The sequence below is a fragment of the Lutra lutra genome, chromosome 10 (assembly GCF_902655055.1).
Source record: "Lutra lutra chromosome 10, mLutLut1.2, whole genome shotgun sequence".
Taxonomy (NCBI): domain Eukaryota; kingdom Metazoa; phylum Chordata; class Mammalia; order Carnivora; family Mustelidae; genus Lutra; species Lutra lutra.
In genome coordinates, this window is record NC_062287.1 from 25,159,707 (window position 1) to 25,179,767 (window position 20,061).

Sequence of the window (20,061 nt, forward strand, 5' to 3'; positions counted from 1 at the left end):
ATATGCCCAACGTTGGGTGAGCTGAGAGGAAGAGTTGCATGCTCTACGACTGAAACAGCCAGGTGCCCCTTGGGGTGACTTCTAAGTGATAAGCACTTTGAAATCTATCTAAGAGGCTATTAAAATTAAAGGGTTTTTCTGAAGGCACATGACATCCAATTTGTTCTCTAGAAAAATAACTCATTATAGTCTGAAAAATGAACTGTAGATGGGTTGTGCTTTTATACTGTGTCAACTCGGCTAAGGAGAACTAACTGTATTGACACGGATCCCCTTCCTAGCGTGGTTCTCAGTCTTCACGAGGAGACAGGCTCACACCAGACTGGAAGACGGGAAGGAAGCAGTGGCCAGGATGCTCCAGGAGCCGGAGGTGGGTTGCCAGGATGGCCCCGCTCACCCTTGCTGGCTCCTACTGAGCCACCAGCTCTCCTGCTGAGAGCAGGCACCGCGGGCAACTCCATGTCCACCGCCACAGGCAGGAAGATTCCTCTGTGGCCAGCACCGGCTCTCTTTCATGAGCACGCTGAAGGTGCCAGGGTCCCTAGATTCCCAGGGAAGTGCCCATTGTCCGCCCGGACCAGGGCTGCAGAAGGGTACATTAGTGACTTCTCTCCGATCCTCCAACTTCTCCTGCCAGATCCTTGCTTCTCTATCTTCTTCTATGATGTTCTTATTCCTATAAGAAACTCCCTTGCTGCATAACTCTAGTGGGTTTGCATTCCTGCTTGAACCCTACCCTAATACATCGGGTGAGAGTGAAAGAGAAAGTGAAAGGAGCAAGGTTTTTCACATGCCTGGTGCTAAAATGAGATCAGGCACAAAAGAGAGAATAAAAAAATATCAAATATCAAATCGTAGGACGGATGGATGAACAATCTGTTATCATAAGATAGGGACCCTTTTAGATAGATTGTTGGTGGTGGTTTTTTTTTTTTAAAGATTTTTATTTATTCATTTGACAGAGAGAGAGATCACAAGTAGGCAGAGAAGCAAGCAGAGAGAGAGAAGGCAGGGAAGCAAGCTCCCTGCTGAGCAGAGAGCCCGATGCGGGACTCGATCCCAGGACCCTGAAATCGTGACCTGAGTGAGCTGAAGGCAGAGGCTTAACCCACTGAGCCACCCAGGCGTCCCCTTGGTGGTGTTTTTTAATTAAGAAACGAAAAAGAGGGGCACCTCAGTTGCTCAATAGGTTAAGCCTCTGCCTTCAGCTCAGGTCATGATCTCAGGGTCCTGGGATCAAGCCCCGCATCAGGCTCTCTGCTCAGTGGGGAGCCTGTTTCCACCCCTCTCTCTCTCTCTCTCTCTGCCTGCCTCTCTGCCTACTTGTGATCTCTGTCTGTCAAATAAATAAATAAAATCTTTTTAAAAAATAAATCATTAATAATAATAATAATAATAAAAGAAATGAAAAAGAACCTAGGCCTATTTAGAGGTCACATTAGAGTTCTCCGCAAAGGCCCAAACTGTGCTACCGTACACTGAATGCCAGCAGGATTATATTCCATGACATATCAAGTTAAAGTTTGAAAATTACTTCCTATATATCTTTATCATCTCCAAATTCTATACAATGCATCTTTTTAAAATTAGTTTTTCCCTTCTGCATCCATTTCTGATTCTTTTCCAGTTTCTATGACAGCATGATCTACAGTCACTCACTAGTGTTTCTCTATTCAATGTGAGCCACCTGATTTCCCAATGAAATATACTTTACTATTTTCCTATTTCCTTGTTTAACTCTTATCCCTGAGTCTTCTGTGAGTTTGCCCCTTGCTTCTTCTAAAGTCTAGGCAGGCTACCAATACTTATGATGTCTTCTTTTAATCCTGGAGGCATGACTCTTTCCCAAAGTTGCCCAAGCCGTTCGGCATCCCACAGATCTCCTGCCTTCCTTAGATGACAGTTCTGAGACTTTCAGGGCTCAATCTCCAGGCTCTGATTTGTAATAGGTCCCCAATAAAAATCTCTCCCATTTGGTAAGTAAATGTATTGTTCTCTTGGGAATTCAAAGCAATGTAGTTCCACTTATTATACATTTGGATTCTTTTAAGGAGATGGGTTATTAATTATTTGGGGATATTAAGGTGAGATTTCCCCTCATTTTATCATAATAACCACGTCAAACGTGAGACATAAAATGCATCCCAAGTTCGGCTCTTTGTAAGGAGGTGATTAACTGATGGAATGAACAGGCACCTATCCTTAGCCCCGCGAAATTTCCGTGACCGTGAGAACGTTAGGCCGTTCACTGCTTCTGTACCTTAAATTGTTTCCCGCACGTGGAACACAGGAAATCTTTGCGGTCCGAATGTCGGAGCATGTGCAGGCGCAGTTTGTCAGGCCGGCAGAACGCCTTGTCGCACTCTGTACACTGGTAGATCTTTTCTGAGTGGAAGCTTCGCACGTGTTTTTTCACCTGGCAGTTGAAGACACGAGTCAGTCAGAGGACCAAGGAAAGGACAAATGGCGGCTTATGAACACTAGAGGGAGCCAAGCGCATTCCCATGGATTTCATCGGCCCTGCGGCATAACCCAATCAGATGGGATTGATAAGTGACCTCAATCACACACAGCACCCCTGTCACAAAGAAACACAACAAGAAGTCAGAAAGCCTTATAAATCTTAACCTCCATATAACTTGAAGAAGAGGAACAAAGAGTACTTGCTCAGTTAAAGCCCTGATCACAGGAGACCCATTTTTCTTTCTCTCCTTTTTTAAGATTAAAAGCAGAATTCCTCTGGATTAAATAAATCTTGGTAAAAATTATCCACAGAAAGATAAAACAAAATGATTCTTTCTCTTTCCTGCCTCCAACATGTATAAAAGCAATTTAGCCCCTTTCAGTATTTGGTCCCTTTACATCTTTCCATCAAATCAGGTTCTAAAAGGGATGTGTGGGTGACTCAGTTGCTTAAGCATCTGCCTTCAGCTCAGGTCATGATCCCAGGGTCCTAGGATAGAGCCCTATATCATGATCCCTGCTCAGAGGGGAGTCTGCCTTTCCCTCTCCTACTCCCCTCACTTGTGTACTCTTTCAAATAAATAAATAAAATCTTGGAATAAATAAACAAATCAGGTTCTGAAGAATAAAGACATGAATTTGATGATATAAAATACATTACCCTTTTATGAGAACAACACAATACCAGTATCATTTCTCCTTAATCGGGACTTATTCCCCATACTTTTGGATAATTTAAATAAAGGAATATGACCTCTGAATTTCCTTAGCTATAAATACCCAGTGAAGGAGAGTCGTGAACGACATGTAAGTAGTGAGTCGTAGCAAACTATTCCTATAAGACATTTTGCTTTATTGTTTTTTGAGTCTCTTTTGCCATTAGATTTTGCCATAAGCCACTTTTCTAATTGTTGTGGAGTGACAAAATTACCAAGGTTCCCCATACTAGCAGAACTATGAGCTCCTTTTGTCTAGGTAATTTTTTTTTAAAAGAGAAAATATTTTTACTAGATATTTATATTTAATTATTCATTGACTAACATAGAACTAGCAGATCATCACTTGACGTTCAAATGAAATCACGAATATTCTGGAATTTATCCTCACCTATTTTGCTCCAGAATATAGTCCAGGGAAGGAGGTCAGTGCTTGATACAAAAGCATATTATATACCAACTCTCTTTGTCTCCTTCCAAAATGCATGACCTTAGTAAAGCAAGATAGGATACCACAGTAGTAGAGAGAAAATGTTTCCAGACCAAGAAATGGGAGTATGTCTTCTACAGGCTCTGCACATTTTATGAGTAGAGCATACTGGCAAAGATTAAGAAAGACTTTGTAAAAATGATAATCCGATCTGGGTATTTGTTCCTTGTAATACAACTTAAATGTTTCAATGCCAATGTCTGATTTGGACAATCAAGGGTTATGATGATGTGTCACTTATCAAAAGTAGCTTGATTGAAGAAATACCGTTCTCAACCGTAAAGTAGTTTCAAGGACGGGATGAAAATGCAGGCGGTAGGCAGTCTCAATTTTCCAAACATCGAAGTTTCTTTTACCAAAGAAGAAAAGCGTACGGGAGTCTCAGGAATAGACACTCACCTGGATAAAATCTGGAAATCGTTTCTTACAAGTTGGGCACGTGAAGCAGCCATCATTGATATGAATGGCCACATGATCCTTCAACAGATCAAGGCGGTCAAAGGATTCTGGGCAAAAAATGCAAGAATAAGTCTTCTGGTCCGAATGGAGCTTCATGTGGCTCTCCAGGGACGCACTGCTGATGAAGCCCTTGTTACAGAGATCACACGTCAGCGGGCAGTTCCCCTCCCGCCCGTGGAAACGCAAATGTTGGTCCAGTTTGTCCTTTTCCCGGAAGGCCTTCCCACATTGCAAACACTTAAAAGGCCGGAAGGACTTTCGAATAAACAGATGCTGAAGAGCTGCATTCTGAAAGACACACACAAACGGGATCATTCAGCAAGGAGTCAAGCGGGCAAGCAGTTCGCACACCTACAGAGAAAGAGGATTGTCTCTGCAGTCAGACTTTTCATAGACGTTAAACTCCAGGACACACAGTGGAAAGATTTTTCTGGTGAAGACATGAAAACTAAACCCATCCCTAGAGAAGATCCCCCTGAAAAGCAAACTTTTTTTATGTCTTACGATATTTATGGATGTATGGGTTTGTTTGGGTTCTTTTTTTTTTTTTTAAGAATTTAAGTCAGTCACAGCCAAAATAGCATTCCCAATAAAAGATCTGTATGATAAAACAAATTCCGGAGTTGAGCAGAGCAACAATTTGGAGATTTAGAAGAAGTGACGTGGAATGAGTCACACATGCATGAATGAGGTTGGAGCAAGTCAGCCAAATGTGACTTGCTGAAGTTCTTGAGAAAAGGAATTCAAAGCTTGATTAAAATGTTTAGGAAAAAAAAAAGATATAAAAAAATGGAAAACGGAAGAGTAGTACTTGCCAGGGGCTGGGGAAGGAGGTAATGGATACAAGGTTTCTTTGAGAATGATGAAAATGTTCTGGAATTCTAGTGGTGATGGTTACACAACTGAGAATATTCTAAACACTGCTTGTGAAAGGGTGAATTTTAGGGTCCGTGAATTATATCTCAATTTAAGAAAGAGAACTTGAAAGAGAAATTAAGGATACAGATTTATATAAACATGTTCATTCATGAGATAAGATATATGAGCACACATTATAAATGGAATGTGTATATCTGACCACTTCCTACTTAGAAAATGCAGAAGACAAGTTCTCTGTGTAGCTAGGCAGTTCCACTAGTTAAAAGGCCATGATAACAAAGTTAAGACTATCTTTTTGTTCCCTGTCTAGACTACTCAATTTTCCTTTTTTTTTTTTTTTTGCAGTCACAGATTGTGCTTCTAATGCTGATTAGCCATCTTATTGTAAATTCATGCTCTTGTTATAAGGAATCCAAGTGAGAAAATACGGATATTCAGGGCAAATTCATCACTACCACTGGAAAAACAACTTTTGCTCTACTGAGAGCAGATCAGCAGAATCATCTTTCACACAGGGAATACAGAATCAATATTTTAGCTATACTATAATGAAGACTCACTCATAGGTTCCTCAAAAGACCAGACGGAAAGCTCTAAAGAGCTCTGGGGAGGAGGGGAATTCCCTCAAAAAAAAAAAAAAAAATGTATCTGTGAATGGGTATGCTTACATAACCAAGGAAATAATAACTGAAGCATTAATGGAGACCTTGATACGTTATTGGTGCAATGAAAAAAATACAATGAACCATGCTTAACCCCCAACAAGAAGCAGCTTCTAAACTAAATTCAGTGGGAAATAATCATTCAGAAAAAAGCAGAATAACCTTTTTTTCTATAGTGAAAATTCTGAACACAGTTACTATATGACAGAAAACTTCCTCCTCTGGGTTCTCCCTCAGGGCCAGGAGAGAGATTTTACCTACTCGTTTATCTTGAGGTGATACTTAGAAATTCTGTTGTGTTCCCCAGTGGACGGAGACTGCTTCAGGACTGCATTATATCATATCCTCCTTTGTATCTAGATCCCTTCACATATAGCTTAGCTCATAGGAAGTGTTCAATAAAAACTCCAGAATTAATGAAATGCATTTCATATGAGAAACAGAAAGAATTCTTTCAAGATCCTTCTACAGCACCTACAGAGATCTGCAGGTGCAGACCATCCTCATGTCAGCCACAGAATCTGCTTGTGCTTTATCATCCTGTTCGACAGGTACCCAATCTTTTTACTCTATCTGAACAAATATTTATTGCACAGAAGAGCTCTCACTATTCGGGCGACTTTGAAAACTTAATGGAAATATTGCACACAAACAAATACTATCCCGAGATTCAGACATGCAAGATATAGAGTGCTTTCAGCATGTAAGAATCATTTCCTTTATCCAAGTTTGATATGGTTTCCAAGGGCAGACACAATGTACAATTGCTCTTGGTTCCATTGGGGATTCCACTCCTCTTGGGGTGCCAAATCTAGAACCCGGTTTTGTTTTGGACTATTATGCTAATAAGTCTTCTGTCATTTCTGATTAGTTTGAATATCCTCAGACACTTGATCGCTGAGCAGCCACTGGGCTCCTCGGTCTTAGTTCTGTCCACAGACCTTGTTCTTGTTGTCCTTTTAATTCCCATGGAGCCCTGAAGATCATATTCCTCTGATCCTTATGTAATCTACACAGTACAAGGCAGTGAAAGTGCTGAAACTGTCCCCACCCTTGACCCACTTGCAGGCCATTTCTACTCTAATTCTACATTCCAGTGTAGCTCAGAGCTCTGCTGGCACACATTGCTAGAAGAAACCATGAGAAGTGGCAGAAACAGCACAGATGGATCCATTACGGATCTTCTGACCCCTGAGTTGCCATCAGCCAGACACACGACACTATACAGTCCAGAAGATACTCTGGGTGCCAAAATGCTATGATTGCTGCCATCTGCAATGGGGGTTCAACTCACATTGAAGTGAATTCTAAGATAATAGATTCTTTGTAGACAAAGACCTATAATGTTTCTGAAGTTTGATATTAATAGCTAAAGGAAATTCATTCTTGATCACTTTTCATATTATTTTGATCTTGATACCAGAAAGAAATCAATCCTGTTTGTTTTTTGGCTCTTGTTTGTTTGTTTATTTTAACACTCCTCTGCCTATTTCTACCAGACTTTCAAAGCCTTTAGTGGGCTAGCCCTACCAATGTACCTCACTCTCCGCCGTCTTTCAACTGGCACCCCACGCTAGGGTCAAGCTACAATGTGCAGTGTCGCAAACCATTCCAAGCACATGCCTATGTGTTGGCCTTTGATCCTATGGCCAAGAGCCCTAGAAACAGCCCACTTCTTCCTGTCTCTCTCCCAGAACTTTTAAGGCTCACTTCCTCCACAAACTACTCCCTGACCCCTTCTCATCTTTCTTTGGCCTTTCTCACTTCTCAGTTCCTATAGCAATTACAGGCTACACTTTCAAATTTAGCCCTTGACTCTAAGATCCATTACATGAGCACTCTCTCCCTAATTAAATGGTAAGCTCCTCGCAGAGAGGACTCATGGGAAGATTGCATGGTGTCTCTAGCCAGGGCTGAGTATGCAGTCAGATCTCACTACCATTCCCTAAGTCATCCAAATTGTTGTAGAACTGGACGGGATCCTGGAGATCACTTAGTCCTACCCTTCATCTGGGGTAGGAGGAATCTGCCACCCACAATGTATTCATCGGTCTACCTGAAAATAAATGGTTATTCATCAACTGATTTGCAATTACGGTAGATTCCACCAGGTTTTAGCAAGTACAGGTTGCAAAGAACAGCAGGTCAGCAAACACGTCAATAACGTTCTGTTACGTGGAACACAGGAAACGAACCTACCTGCAGCTCCAACTGAGCAGGCAGCATTAGAGGAGAGAAAAATAGTTACATTACCAATGGGATTGGAAGACTTCCCTTCAGTTGGTCATTACCAATCTGGAGAGAAAAGATGAAAAAATACATAGCCCTAATTTTTAGAAGGTGTGAGAGAAAGAAACACAAGAGCTCAACTAAGACTGACCTCCAAAAGCCAAGTGCACGTGGCTTTTGCTTTGATGCAAGGAACCTCGTACCCAAACCAGCCACCCAATGCACTGAAGGATACGAACACAGTTAGAGGTACACTAGGCTCGTACAACCACGACTTCACTACATGTGTGGGCTTTCATTTTGGGTTGTTTTTATGGGTTTTTTTTCCTGTAAAAAAATTAAATCTTGTAAGCATTTCTCTGGACTTGGTGAAAAATCAGAATGGCCAAAGCAGGAAAGACAGTCATGGAGCAAGAGTAAAATGCCGATTGGGAAATAATGTAGAATGATGGATTAAGAAGGTATTAATTCATACCTTTTTGCCTTTCTGGTCTATATTTACATATGTTTCCACAGGCTTTGGAAAGAATACACATGGAGCCAAAAGAATTATATGTTTCCATCACAGGACCCTAATAAAGACTACTTAGCCTCAGAGCACTGACAGCCTTTCAATGTTATTATATTGCTATAAATGTTTAAATGTATTTTTACAGGAAGGCATGGACTAGACTATTTTTCAAGGTCTCTTCCAGTCTACAGGCAAGTAAGAAGACCAAGAGAAATATAAGCTACATGTAGGCAAGTGAGAAGACCAAAAGAAACATGAGCAAAAACAACCACGTCTCTCAAAACTGTAAGGCCTAGAAAGTTATACAAAAAAAACTCCTTCTAGCCACACATAAAGTACAATAAAAGTATATACCTCTGCCATAGACAGTGGTATAAGTCATCGTTTTCTGAATGTAAACTGGTCAGCACATGCGCTTTTCCCACAAAACTCTATTGTTCTCCACATGCCTCTCCTCGAGGAACTAACTCAGACTCCAATGCTATCTGTGAGGTAAGAGTAACACACATCTGACCTGGAGGCCATGGAGGCTGGGTGGACGCATGGTCTACAGTTGAGACACAGGCCACAGAAGTGTAACAATGACCAACTCCCGAACCTGGTACTTAACGTCAGGCTGTCCCGGGTGTATAAACTCTACCTGACACAGCAATGTGGACACGGGTCCCTTTGCGATGATGAGTAATGACATTTGCCAGTCTTCCTTTGGAAACTGTAGACAACCAAATTCATGTACCCGAAATTAATGTGAGAGCTATCATTAGGCACGGAGGAGAGTGGCTTCAGTGTAAATAATTATTATAATTAAACCTACTTATTTCCCCCTTTCCCATCTGTGAGGTTAGGGACCCAGAGAGCTATCCTACTCGAACTATACTAATCCAGAAGCTGCCAAAAGCCAAGCTTCTGTGTCATCACTAAATTGATGGAATCTAGGACCAGCCATTCCAGGCCGTCACAGGACACAAAGACACTGAGAAGTAGTTAATACATTCTTCCTAGATAAGGGGATCCAGTGTGTGGTAGGCTAGATGCAAGATTTCAGAGTGGATGGTGAGTGAGTTGGGAAAACATGGCACCTAGAAAGCCAGTCGACTGGAGAAAGGGCAGCACCTCGTGAAGGAGGAGCTCTGCTTCCCACTTACTCGGATACGCTTGGCTCTGCGCATGTCATCGGCCGTCAGAGTGCTCTGGGTGGGCAGCACGCTCTCCTCGTGCTGGGGCTGCAGGTGTAGGCTATGAGTTTCTGGCTCGTGCTCCAGAGAAGGCTGGGTTTCCTGTGGCAGCTGAGGGATGGGGAGGGTGGTCTGTTCCGGTTGATCTAGCCCATTCAGAGTAGCTGGCTCAGCCTCATCGAACTGTTCCTTGGTGGAAAAATGTAGCAAGTCCTGAAATTGTAATAACCGGGAATTATTTCCCCAGCTAGATAGAGACCCACGCTAGAGTGCCAGCTAGGATTTAGAACTGCTGCCTATTTTTTAAATCTCTAGAGTCCTAATGCTCAGAAAAAAATAGTCTCCCTCTGGGAAAACTATCCAAGATTAGGGAACTATCCACAGGATGTAAAACTAAGAGATATTCCAGACCGCTTCATGAGGAAAAGACTCTGAAAGGAGAACTCAGCTGGAATAAGACCATTTTAACTACTGAAACTAATTAAACAGCATCCCCCAACAATATCTGGACAATTTCAACTCCTTTTTTTAGTGGCAGGGGTGGGGTGGTGAAGAGAGAGGGAGAGGGAGGGACAGAATCTTAAGCAGGCTCCATGCCCAGCACAGAACCCAAGATGGGGCTCGATCTCACGACCCTGAGATCATGACTTGATCCGAGATCATGACCTGAGCAAAATCAAGAGTCAGACACTTAACTGACTGAGCCACCCAAGCGTCCCCAATTTCAAATCTTGATGGCAGCAAAGCTGGATTTTCGTTGTAACATTCAAGAATATGTTCTGGGTTTTTTGAGAATGCATTCTTCTCGCCTTCTCCCAGTCATCCTCTAATTAACAAGCCACCAAGCTCTGACATGGCAGGACCATCAGCCTCCAGGAGGTATCTGTACTGAAGCCTGGTAATCGTTCCAAATCCCCAGAGCAGGTGTCTAACACAGAGTTCTTCTTCCCCCAGTACCTGTGTCCCGTCATCACACTTGTCCCCATTTTCACTGGTTATTTCCAAACGGATAAATTTTGGAGGGCGTCCTGGTCGTCGACCAGGGCCAAATCGCCTCTTGCCTCGTCCTCTTCCTCTGCCTCTTGTTCTGGGGACAGAAGATTAGGTTATAAACAATCATGGTTACACAGTACTCCCTAACAAGTATTTTCCCTCAATGGTGCTGATGAACCCCAAATCTTGATTTCCTCTCATTTTATTACTTTTCCTGATTCTTTTTTTCTACTGGCAACAATCATTTTGATAATATGTACTTTCTTTTTTTTTTTTAAGATTTTAAAATTTATTTTAGAGGGCATGCTCATGCCGGTGCATGAGCAGGGGAGGGTCAGAGACAGGGACAAGCAGACACCAGGCGCTGAGGGCAGGGTCCAACGCAGGGCTCAATTCTACTGCCCGAAATCAAGAGTAGACTGCTTAACTGACTGAGCCACCCAGGCGCCCTGGTAATATACACTTTCTAAATATCTCATCCCTGCCATCTATATAGCCCAGAGATATCTTAAATTGTTCAGAAAAAAGGAGCTACTGAAAACTCAGAGCACTGACAACCATTTTGTTACTGAAAATTCAGAAAGCACAAACGTATCTCTGAAATGATGTGAGAAATGCAGACAGGACAGAACACGCTAAGCCTTACAGTGCGTTCCTAGAGACAAGATTCCATTCTTTCCCTCCTTCCCCCATGCTTCACTTCCTATTCCTTCCAAGACCTGTGGCTAGATTCAAAAGAACTTTCTTGTTTTGCTATAAGCTTCTGGCAGGTCAAAACGAATTTCTAGCTCAACTGTGCCATAACATGCCTTGTGAACACCAAGTAAATTTTACCTTCTTTAATAAATTTCTAGCATATAAAAATTCCTCAATAAAGGAATTCAGGAAGTGTGCCCCCAAAATCTCTTTTAGAAGATGAATGAGTGAGAGGATTAAGAGTACACTTACTTGATAAACCTGAGTATTATATGGAACTGCTGAACCTGAAACTAACCTAACACTGTATGTTAACGATACTGGAAAGGAAAGGGAAGAAAAGGGGAGGGGAGGGAAGGGAAGGGAGGGGAAAAGAAAAAAGATGTGTGTGAGAGGTATGTGTAAAATTGACCAGATCATGTTTTATTTCTCCACTTATCTATTTAGCAATTTAACAAAAATTATATGTTGTTCCAGAATTTTTAAAAGACTATTTATTATAGAAAATTCTGAACCTAGATAAATGTAGAACCCAATGTACACAATGAACCCTATGTGCCCATTACCTGATTTCAATACTTAGCTACTCATGGCTAATTTTATTCCACTGTACCCCACCCCCCCTCTATTTCCCCCACACACTTACCCATTAGATTATTCTGAACTAAGTTCCAGACATCATTTCAACTGCAAATATTTCCACAAATATGTCTCTACAATACAAGGACTCTTTTTTCTATATTCCATATAGATAGGTAGATAGATAGATAGATAGATATACACATGTATATTCCATAATACCATCATCACACCTTAAAAATCTGATAGTTGTGGGGCACCTGGGTGGCTCAGTGGGTTAGGCCTCTGCCTTTGGCTCAGGTCATGATCTCAGGGTCCTAGGATAAAGCCCCGCATCGGGCTCTCTGCTCAGCAGGGAGCCTGTTTCCCCCTTTCTCTCTGCCTGCCTCTCTGCCTACTCGTGATCTCTCTCTCTCTCTGTCAAGTACATAAAATCTTTTTTAAAAAATCTGATAGTTGCTCAGTATTATTAAATCTAGTCAAAGTTCAAATTTTCCTAATAGTCTCCAATTTCTTTTTAATAGGCAGCCAACAAATGTCTTTATATACCATGTGTCACGCCCCATACTAGGCAATAAAGACAAGTTATATGTGACAGTTTTTGCCCTCAGAAGCCTAATAGAGACAGCAGGCACACAAACCAAAAAATCATAATATAAAAAGTGCTATAACAGAGCCATGAACAGAGTTCTAGAGACACCTGACAGGGAGTGATTTCACTCTCACTATGCCCTCCACCCACCTCAGACATTTACTCCTATGGCTCCCATGGTCATACCGGGTTACCCTCCGTAAGCATAGAGCCCCGCCCCCTTACCTCAGTTCCATGCATTGCCCACTCGAATGTTATCTCTTGCTTTCCAGCTCAGACCCTCAAATCCCTGGACTCAACAATCCTTGCATCTCACCACCACCTCCAGTGTAGTCCTTCTGTCACCTGTTTGCAGTCCTACAACCTCTTGATGTTTTCTCTCCCTTCTTCCACACATAAACTCCGAAGTCATTCACTGTAACTGCTATAACCACTCCCTCTCAATTGCCATCCCTACTGCTGCTCCATCACTCCTGCTGTGTTGGCAAGGCCACCACACTGTGCTGTCCCATTCCCTGGCTGCTCAGCACTGGCATCATTGCAGCAAATGATACTGGACAATGACAAAGAGCCATGCTAGTGGTCTCACTTTAGTGTCATGACCATGAGCCTCAAAAGAGCTCTTATCGGTATGATTGGAGGAAGTCATACGTCCTTCCCTAGAACATGGATTTTCCCACTTTCCTAAACACCGTGTCATTCCATCTCCTCTCTTTTCAAATCCTGTAAAAGATGGCAACACTAATGGTGTCCCATTGGTGCCACTGCATTCCAAAATACTCTCATTCTTCACCCAAACTATTAAAATAGCTTCCAACTGGACTCCCTGTCTTCACTCTTGATCCAAAGAAAACACAAGTGACATTTTAATTTTCATCCAGCATGACATTTTGACATATAAATTCACATCACAGATACTCCCTGATCAGAACTTTAAAGACTTATCATACTTAGAATAAAATCCAAATTTCTTACCATGACCCATAAGGCCTACCTGATCTAGCCCCTGCCTACTCCAACTTACAGGATTCTCACTTATCTATTTTTATTGTACTATGGAATGAAACCTATGATTTAGTTTGATGAAGGAATCCTACTTCTGAAAGAAGTTTGCACATCAGAGATGCAGACTGTGTGCTATCTCAAGAATTCCCATCCCAGAATCTCTTAGAGGAGGCAACTAAGGGGGAAAGATCATCTACTGCTGGGCACTCTGATTATGCTAGAAAAGAAACCAACAATAGATGAGGATGGGAGCAGGCAAAGGGAAATGACAAACAAGAACTTTCCCTGATTACCTGTCTACACACAGAAACACCCAGAAACAAACACTCATTAGTTGACCGACAATATGGAAATGAATCTGGACCTTTAACACCCAAGTTTGCAAAACGTTCTGATACCTGCTAAACACATCCAGTTTTTCATCGTGGGAATTGAGATGCTGTTGCAACTGCTCCGAGCTTATAAATCGGCGGTTACATTCGTAGCAGGGCCAGTTCTTCTCTTGCTCACGAAGAACTGCAGTCACAGGAGAGAAATCATGATGGCTGATGACCAAGAGACAGCAATAGACCTCAAATGCCCAGTGTCCCCACCATCATCATCTCATGTAGCCCGGTGCTCATAAACACAGTGTCTGCTATCTGCATTACTCTTTTGTTAGGAAAATCAAAGGCTAGACTTTGACAAGAGTAGCTTCTAGGATCTTATTTTCTTCTATATTCATGTAAGACATCAAAGAACTGAACTCTGTCATACTACCGTTTCCCATCTCCCCAACACACATACCCACACAGCCTCCCACACTGGAAAAAAAGAAAGCGCTACCATGGAAATCTGCATCCAGATGACTTAGGGATTCTGAACCAGAGTTCATAAGCTGAAGGCCTCTTTTATCACAAAAAGACTTAAAAGCCAATGCCCAATATAATTACTTTAACAAAATGTTAAAGTAGCTACTAAAGTTGATTATTGGCACACCCAATCCTAGCAATGCCACTCCTGAATGTGCACCAACAGAAGTACGCACATAGGTCCACTAAAAGAAAAACCTATGTCAGAATGTTCACAGTGGCACTCTTCAAAATAGTCCCAAACTAGAAACAACCCTGTTGTATAAAAAAGAATTCGGCTGGCCTTTGTCCCTGGTTCCTGGCAAACAACCTCTGAGTCGTTGGAATAGCTCATGTAACAGGAGTGCCGTTGTCAATCATGGTAGTCTTTGACCATACGTGAGATTCTCCTAAAATGACTCAAGATGGGGGGCTCCTTGTGCCAGAAAGTCAAACCGGGTTTGATTACAGGGTTGGAGCCTGGAGCCTTGAGCCAGGGAGCAAGAGCTGGAGGGCAAGTTCAATCATGCAGCCAACAGTTCTATCAACCATGCCTATTTCATGACAAATCAATAAAAACTCTGGACACTGCAGCTCAGGTGAGCCTCCTGGGTTGGTAACCATACATCAGTGTGCCACAGAGGTGACATGGGACATGGAAGCTTCCTATTTGGGGCCCACACAAACCTTGCCCTAAGCACTTCTTCATCTGGCTAGTCCTGATATGTGTCCTTTATAATAAAACTGTAATCATAAGCATAGCACTTTTCGGAGTTCTGTGAGTCATTCTAGAAAATTATCAAGCCTCAGGAGGTTCTAGCTCCCTAAACTGTAGTTAGTTGGTCAGAAATGCAGGTGGTATGGGAACGCTAGAGCTTGCGGCTGGTATCTAAATGAAGAAAGTCTTGTGAAAGACTTGGCCCTTAACCTGCGCAATGTGACCTAATCCAGGTAAGTGTCAGAATTGCACTGTACAACCCAGATTTTCACCTACAGCGAAACAGATGCATTAATTATGGTCTAGCCATACTCTAGACTACCAAAATAGCAATGAGGATGAACATTTTACAGTAACACACAATATGGATAAATCTCACAAACATGTCGAGCCAAAGATTCCCAGAACATACATAATTCTAGTTATATGAAGTCTGATATGAGCATACCATATCCATGGTATTAGAAGTCAGGATGTTAGTTACACCCAAGAGTGAAGAAGGCACGAGGGACTTCCAGAGCACTGGCCACATTCTGTTTCTTCATCCGGTACAGGTTATACGGGTGTGTTCCCTTTGTGAAAATTTATCTGACTGTATGCTTATGATATGTGCACTTTTCTGTACATAAATTATACTTCAGTAACGTTTACATTAAAAACAAAGTCAATGCCTGCCTTGTGAATGTCCTCAGAGATGATTAAATCTAGATAGAGATCGTCCTCAGGTCTAGATTCTAATTTAGTATTTGGAGGTTTTCATTACATTAAATACTACTTTCCAGCCACCCAGGAACAAAATGTAAATATGTCACTGTCATTTGATCCCCAAATCAGACAGGGATGTGTAGCTGAAAAACAAAACAAAACAAAACAAAACCCTACTGGAATATTTTTTAAATATATTGAGATAGGAAAACTGGAGGTTGCATACTGATACAATATATACAATTTAGAATTCATATCGAAAGTGGAAAATAGAAAAAAAGTCCAACCACCTTTCCTTTCTTCCTCAGAAATGTCGTGAATTTTCTGGTTCACAAACTCAGCATAGGATGCAGCATACCACACCTGTAAGAACCAAGTACATCATGAAGACCTAGAGGGCACCAGCACACGTTCCCCGGGTGCTTACAGTCTTTCTCCCGCTTACACAAAACAATTCAGGCTTTCCCACAACCCACGAAAAACAAACAACAACAACAACAGAATCGTACTGTGAGCCGATCTCTTTAACACCAGATGGTCGGTCAGGAAGTGTGTTTGCCAAGACACACTCCCTGTGTGTTTTCTTTCTCCTTTTTAAAAAAATTGTTTTTGTTTAAAAAAAAAATGTTTTTGTTATTAGAACAACTTCACAAGAGATAATACTAATAGTCTCTTCATCAAAGTAAAACATAGCTTCTTCTGGTTGTTTTATCTGTATGTAAACACGGGTTTTTACACAGTTGGAATCGTCATGGCTTCCACACAACGGCTGCGGCTGGGATCCCTGAGGATGATTTCAAATGCGACAGTGCCCTCCTGAGTCTCTTCCTCCCTCCTACCCCACTGGCTGTTCGGTCTCATCTGGCTATTCTTCCTCTCCCTCTTCCTCTCTAAGTTTCCTCAAAGCTTATTCCAAGTCCAGGGCCTTCTTATTTTTCCCTAAAGTGATCTATTTCCAACCAATTCTAAATGAGTATCTCCATCCCAGGCTTTCCCTTTCTGTTCCCTCCACATACCTTCTACTGCCTACCTGGTATTTTGTGTGTTTTACAAACACTGCAAGCTTTACATGTCCAGAACTGGATTCTAGATGCTTCCATATTGCACCCTCACCCCTGCCCACCTTCCTCATCTCAGTAAATACCCTGCCTTTCCCCCAGCTGCTCAAACTTGACGACTACAAGTCATCTCAGATTTCTCAGTGTTCTTCTACCGTCCTTCAGCAAGAGGTGCTCAGATGTTCTTCATCTCTGCTTCTCCCACCAAGATCCATGCCAAGACGAGCTCTTGCCTGGTTGGTTTTCTAGGGAGATTCCCCTTTTCCACTCTTGCTCCCTCTAATCCGTTCTTCACAGGAGCGGAGAGGGCTTCTTAAAACACGATCAGATTTCATCATTCTCCTGCTTAAACAGCTTCTCACTCATAAAAAACAAACAAACAAACAAAAAAACCTGCAATGCTCAATGATGGGCTCCAAAGGGCTCCACGATCTATTCTAGCTCTTATCACTCTCCTTCACTACCTTTCAACAAGAGGGCCTGCTTGCAGTTCCTCAAATAGGCAAAGGGATTTCCCACCCCAACCTTTGTCCTTGCTGTTCCACCATCAGGACTGTTGGATTCTTCCCCTTTGCCTCCCTTAACCCTTCTACAGTGCTGTTCCATAGTCCCCAGCCTCATTACCGTCTCCTCGGCAAGGCCTTCCTTCCCCAGCATTTGTAAACTAGTCCCTTTCCTGCTACCTGCTCTTTTTGTACCATCTGCTTCCTTCAGAGCACTTAACCACTATTTGATATTACACTTGACCCTTGAACAACAGGGGTTTGAAGTGCATGGGTCCACTTATACGCAGATTTTTTTTTAGCACAGTACCATAAATGCACTTTCTCTTCCTTATGATTGTCTTAATAACATGTTCTTTATTCTGGCTTACTTTACTGTAAGAATACAGTATATAATGCATACAGCATACGAAATATGTTAAGCAACCATTAAGTTATTGGTAAGGCTTTCAATTAATGGTGGCTATTAACAGTTACATTTTGAAGAGTCAAAAGTCACGTGTAGATTTTCAACTGCCCAAGGGGTCAGAGCCCCCAATCTGTTTTATTCAAGCAACTGTATTTGTTCACTTACAACCTTCTGCCCACCTCCCCTCTAGAATACAAGTCCCTGAACACAGACACCAGTCTATCTTTTCCAAGTGTCTGAAACACAGTAGGAGTTCAATATATTAATCACTAAATGAATTAATTATGTATAACTATTATGGAACACTATTTTAACAATGAGGAAATATTTATATGGAGAGTCCATTTTTCAGTGTGGAATAACATTCTATGACAGAGTCTATGTTCTAATTTACTTGACTGTGACCTATAGCTGAATTTTGAGATAGTTTATAAGTTTGCTCTTATAAATTCTACCCTAGTCCATCAATTCCAAAATGTATATTTTTAATATCTTAACACCTCAAAAACCATCTCCATGGCATTCTGCAATCTCTGTGATATGGCTTTCTTTCACTCATTGCTCATTGCTCCTGCACATACCTGGCCAAGCTCTTTGCATTGTTCTCATCTCATGCAGTTAGGTGCCCCTCTGGCACTCCATGACTTGTTAACACTTGACAAGCAGTGCAAAAGAAGATTTTTTTTAAAAAGCCATCTCCCTCAGAATAAATAAAACAAATGTCGAAGCAATACAAGCTGGTGCGATCACCTTGCAAGTCCTCTGTTAATACATCAAACATCAAATTGTTGGGAACCTTCCTACTGACTTAATCGAAAGTCACTGAACTTCCAAAGACATGTGTTTTAATTGAGAAAAAAGACATATATGGGTTCAGTGGGAAAAACACAGGGTCAAAACGTGCACAGAAACGCCATCAGTCATCTGGAAAAATATCCCAAAGGCAACAGTTGTTCACTTATTTTAAAAATACTACAGCAACATCAACACCTTGATGGCACAGAAGACAACAGATATACAAAATACAAATATCCGTGACAAAATAAAAGTGATTTAGTTTAAAAAAAAAAAAAAAGTTAGACTGTACGCAAGGCAGTTTATATGTTAACCAATTTATTTTGCTTGTATGTACCTTTTTAAATATGCAGAAATGTGATACGGTTTCAAAATTATCTCTAAATAAGTCTAACACAGCTCCTGGAGTAAGTAGAAAATTACTCATTTTGGTGATAAAAATAAGCACTATAACCTAGCTTAAATAGCAGCATATTTTCTCTTAATGACGTATAAAATAATGGTTCATCTTAAAGTTACTGGTGTTTGGATCAGTGAAACACAGCATTACAAAATTAGAATGTATCCGGCTCTATCTTTGTTTATAATTATTTCCTCAGACTAATTTTCAAGGATTAGGTTTATTCAGCCAAGAACATTTTTACTATATACTGCCAGAAATATTCTACAAAATATTGCAGTTCTGTGATAAATGTCCCTATTTTTTAAACCCTCACATTCACTGCACCATATCCATTTATTTTTGTTAACTTAAATTAACAAAAAATAGTAACTCATAGTTGTTTGAAGGGTTTTAAAATTATTAATATTAAAACAATTTTAACCTTTCTTTACTAGTGATTTCTCCTCCAAATAAAGCCTATTCCCAGTATTCATGTGTCCATATGGATACCAGAGAGGTTAGAGGTGTCTTTTCTCAGTTTTCATTCTTTCTTTTTAAAGATATTATTATAAATATCAAATACTTACTTATTTGAGGGAGGGAGAGGCAGAGGAAGAGAGAGAATCTCAAGCAGACTCCCCACCGAGTGCAGAGCCCGACATGGGGCTAGATCCCATGACCCCTAGATCACAGCCTGAGCCAAAGTCAGATACCCAACCCAACCATCTCAGATTTTATTCTTTTCTTTTCTTTTCTTTTTTTTAAGATTTTAGTTATTTATTTGAGAGAGAGAGAGAGCAAGCAAGAGTAAGGGCAGACTCTATGCTGAACGTGGAGCCTGACACAGACTTGATCTCAGGACCCAGAGATCATGTCCTGAGCTGACATCAAGAGTTGGAGGCTCAACTGACTGAGTCACCCAGGTGCCCCTTAGTTTTTATTTTTAAACCTTTTAATGTGTATTACAAAGATTTATCCCACTCTGTTGCTTCCTTTTCATGTAGTGTTTTGGTTGTTCATTACACTCAACTGTTACATTCTTCTTTAATTGTTTCTGCCTGTCTTTACCTCTACAGTTTTAAGAGGGAAAATAATCTTCCCTCCAGAGTCAAGAAGTATTCACTTCGGTATCAAGAATTTATTGGGACAGATGATGTGAGGTGTGAATCTCCTTTTACAAAGACACAGGTTTCGTGTAGCTTTTGAACAAAG

At 41.3% G+C, this 20,061-nt stretch overlaps 1 protein-coding gene across 4 annotated transcripts in view; it reads right to left on the minus strand.

Moving 5' to 3' along the window:
• PRDM10 (PR/SET domain 10) overlaps positions 1-20,061 on the minus strand; it is a 99,409-nt gene that overhangs the window by 20,926 nt on the left and 58,422 nt on the right. For all 4 annotated transcript variants that reach the window (XM_047692348.1, XM_047692346.1, XM_047692349.1 and 1 more), the window contains 6 exons: positions 15,993-16,065; positions 13,848-13,965; positions 10,542-10,671; positions 9,555-9,797; positions 4,069-4,416; positions 2,261-2,416 (listed from right to left, as the gene is read on the minus strand). In XM_047692348.1, the coding sequence (XP_047548304.1) occupies positions 2,261-2,416; positions 4,069-4,416; positions 9,555-9,797; positions 10,542-10,671; positions 13,848-13,965; positions 15,993-16,065 (1,068 nt within the window). The remainder of the gene's footprint in view (positions 1-2,260; positions 2,417-4,068; positions 4,417-9,554; positions 9,798-10,541; positions 10,672-13,847; positions 13,966-15,992; positions 16,066-20,061) is intronic.